At 36.9% G+C, this 3361-nt stretch overlaps 1 protein-coding gene across 1 annotated transcript in view; it reads right to left on the bottom strand.

The window, feature by feature from the left end:
* Positions 1–1564: 1564 nt before the first annotated feature.
* The window catches only part of LOC123966282 (intestinal mucin-like protein), a 7892-nt gene continuing 6095 nt past the window's right edge, over positions 1565–3361 (bottom strand). Inside the window, exons 12-17 of the mRNA XM_046042467.1 lie at positions 2838–2960; positions 2623–2721; positions 2363–2491; positions 2187–2226; positions 1980–2103; positions 1565–1855 (exon numbers count right to left, since the gene is read on the bottom strand). Of these exons, the coding sequence (XP_045898423.1) occupies positions 1645–1855; positions 1980–2103; positions 2187–2226; positions 2363–2491; positions 2623–2721; positions 2838–2960 (726 nt within the window). The 3' untranslated portion in view covers positions 1565–1644. The remainder of the gene's footprint in view (positions 1856–1979; positions 2104–2186; positions 2227–2362; positions 2492–2622; positions 2722–2837; positions 2961–3361) is intronic.

Here is a 3361-nt window from a genome sequence, read left to right as displayed (position 1 = left end):
GGGGGGGGGGGGTGCCTTTTTTCAGGTCAGAGCAACTGCCCTTCAAAATTCCTGTGCACGTCCTTGGCAAGGACACTTCAACATGCAGCTTGGGGGCCGGGATTGAACTGCTGACCTTCAACGGCCAACCCGCACTATCTGCTGATCCACAGCCACCCACTCTGTGTCTGCTCTGTTTTCTGTTTAATCCTCATTTCAGTCCGTTTTCTCTGTTGGTTGTAGCTTATGTGTATAATTTGTGATCTGTCTGGTTGTGTTCTGGATTAGTTTGTTATTTATGTTATTCTGATATGTTTATATTATTTTGATTTGTTCTGACTTATTTTGATTTGTCTAATTCTGTTTCTACATGGTTATTGTTATTAGTTTCCCTACTGTTATGACTGGTTTCTTTCTGTCTGTTAGATGTCATTTTATGTTCCCTGATAGTTTTATTTATTCATTTGGTTATGATCACTCGGTGTTAACCTGAATATTTCTCTGACCCTGCCTGTTGACAGGTCAGATTTATTTTAATGTGTTTCTTTTTCCATTGTTGGGTTGGATCTGCTGGTGAAATTGATTGAGAGTCAAATTCAGGTTTTAAGGGTGCACTCAGAAGGTTAATCACTGAACTAATTTGGAAAGTGAGATACTCACTTTAAATTTGGAAAGTAAGCATTTGTAATACTGATGTCATAGCCTGCTTGTGATTTCACTATTGACCTTGTTTAATCATTTGTTTTGTTATTTATCATTGGTACCAACCACAGTTTTTGTTTTACATATTCTTCAAATACAAGAAGCTGGCATTATCTTACAACACTTACACTTAGCTTTAGCAGCCGAACCAACCGAATCAACTAACCTATCAGATTAGGGCCATACCCATAATCCTTTGTGGGTGTTACAACTGCTCCATTGAATATAGTTTGTTCCTGTTTACCATTTTCAAAATTGTTTTCTTATGTTGTATATTGTCTGCTATGTAGAAGAAGGGAGTTACAAACTCTGAAGTGACTGACAAACATTTTTGAGGAGTCACCTGGAGTCAGGTGGGGAGTCGCCCACCTGTATTATCGTATTTGAATTAAATAACTCAGAATGGCTCCAACAAACTCAGTGTCACTTTACAACCTGTTGTAATATGACATCACTATAAATTGTATGCATATATGTTCTATATGAATAAGTGTTAGTATGTATGTAAATTTACTGTATTTCACTATGTGCATACTGTATACTACACTGTGTAAGAGTCTGGATTAATTTGATAAATTAAGTAATATCTGAACTTGTCTTATTCATTTTCCAGCTTTCCAAGCATGTTTTATTTAACACAAAATACTAGCATACTTTTGCATGGTGAATAATCACAAAAGAAAAAGTATCCTTATGCTAACATTGATATATTTATAAAGTTGTAAATGGCAAGGGGTGTGTTATCTTGTCAAATAAATGAATAATAATCTGCACTGTTATAATTATAATTATAACTTATAACAAAGTAATCACTAAAAGCCTAAATGCTACAATACAAATTAAAATTGCACAAACAAGACAATGGAAGGAATGAGACAGAAAGTAGAATTGCGTCTTTTTATTGGATCAATGGATATATGCGAATAAACTTCAACATACATTAATGTGATAACATATTTTTTATTACACTAGTGTGAAGCGTCGCCTCCTGCGAGCAGGTTGTCCAGCAGCTGTGGTGCAGTCTGTGGGGCTACAGCTACACTCCTCCACATGGATGTATGTGTAGGGAACCACATCTCCATTCAGGCAGTGCAAGTCAATGGTACGATTGCTGGAGCTTGTTTCCTTACAGCAGGAGCAAGAATGCTGCAGAGTCGCTGCTTTTTCAGAGTACCTGAAGAAAGCAGAGGCAGGATTGATTAATAAACTCAAAATCTGCAGAAACATATACCAAAAACATTTTTAATAGGTTTGTGATATTCCAGAGGAATAAGAAATATTAATAATATCATGGTTACTTGGTGAAAGTGTTGCAGGATCCTTCACAATAGGTCATATTTACTTCCTGGTATGACTGACAGTTCCCAAACATAATCTGAGTTTCCATGGATTGTAATTTGCAGGCCTTTTCCCTCTCCACACCTTTTCAAAAGAGACATACAATTTATTTTATTGTTTTCATTTAAGTACCTTCTATTTAAAAGTAAAGAAAATGTCATACTCACAAATTTTACAACAGCCATTTGCTGCAGTCTGTATTGTGTCCTAAGGAAACAAATAAACAACATTTCAAACTATTTTTGAAAGGGATGATGTCGTTTGCTTTCAGAAAATGATTTTCTATACCATCTACAGCATTTATTAAGTCACTGCAGAATAATTTATTGAAAGTGATACTTACAGGTTGGCAGTTTCTCTGCTCAAATGGTGGGCAGACAATGTGTGATCTGGTCATTGTTAAAGTCTCACCACTCTTAACACAGGTGTAGTGCTCACACTTATTCTCAGGTGGTGACCAGATTTGTCCTTGCTGGAGAGCAGTGAGATGGAAGTACAGACAAACATACACGTATGCACACACAGATATAAACAAACTGAGGTCCTGTAATCTATTAAACATGAACATGTGGAGTGATAGCCAACAGAGATGATCCAACTTACCATCAAGAGTTGCTTGGTACCATTAACATTGACGACACACTGTGTCTGTACACACTTTCCACAGCATTTGTCCGAATCAGTTCGCACATATTCATATCCCTGAAAGAAAGGGGGGAGGATTTAGTTGCCATGTCCATTTTTACAAATTCGTCCTCTAAAACATATTCTGAGAAAAACAAACAATGTGTATATGGGAATAATGTGATCTTGCTCACCTTTTCACAATTTTTATCACATTGCTGAAACTCACAAACTATTTTGAATAGTTTAGAACTTGGGTCCACCTCATTGGTACAGGTGCAACTCTGACATGTAGGACCAGGAACCGAAGAACGAGGCTAGGAAATGCAAAGAGAAAATGTTCATGTTTGTATTTTAGTCATTCAGAAGGGCAGCAGCAGTCATAAAATCATAAAATGAATGTGTTGATGTTCTCAGTACAATCCATTTTCTTGTTTACCTGGTATTCACTTCCTTCGTGGACACAAACTCCTTTAGGCTCTAGAAAAGAGCAAGACAATGGAAACTGTGTTAAACGTGTCTCCGCCGTCAATAGGTTTTATACAACTTCAAACTGTGAATAAATGAGCTCACCAAATGTATGTTCTGGACAGCATTTCCCTTCAGGAACACTGACAACGGAAGTAAATCCAACCTGACAGTTCATGCTGGTGACTGGGCAAGTGTTGCTGTGACATTCTGTGGAGATGATTAACAGTAATTATTCAGAGTAATCTTC

This window comes from Micropterus dolomieu, unplaced genomic scaffold, assembly GCF_021292245.1.
Source record: "Micropterus dolomieu isolate WLL.071019.BEF.003 ecotype Adirondacks unplaced genomic scaffold, ASM2129224v1 contig_13066, whole genome shotgun sequence".
Lineage (NCBI taxonomy): Eukaryota > Metazoa > Chordata > Actinopteri > Centrarchiformes > Centrarchidae > Micropterus > Micropterus dolomieu.
This window is presented reverse-complemented; position numbering and strand designations above follow the sequence as displayed.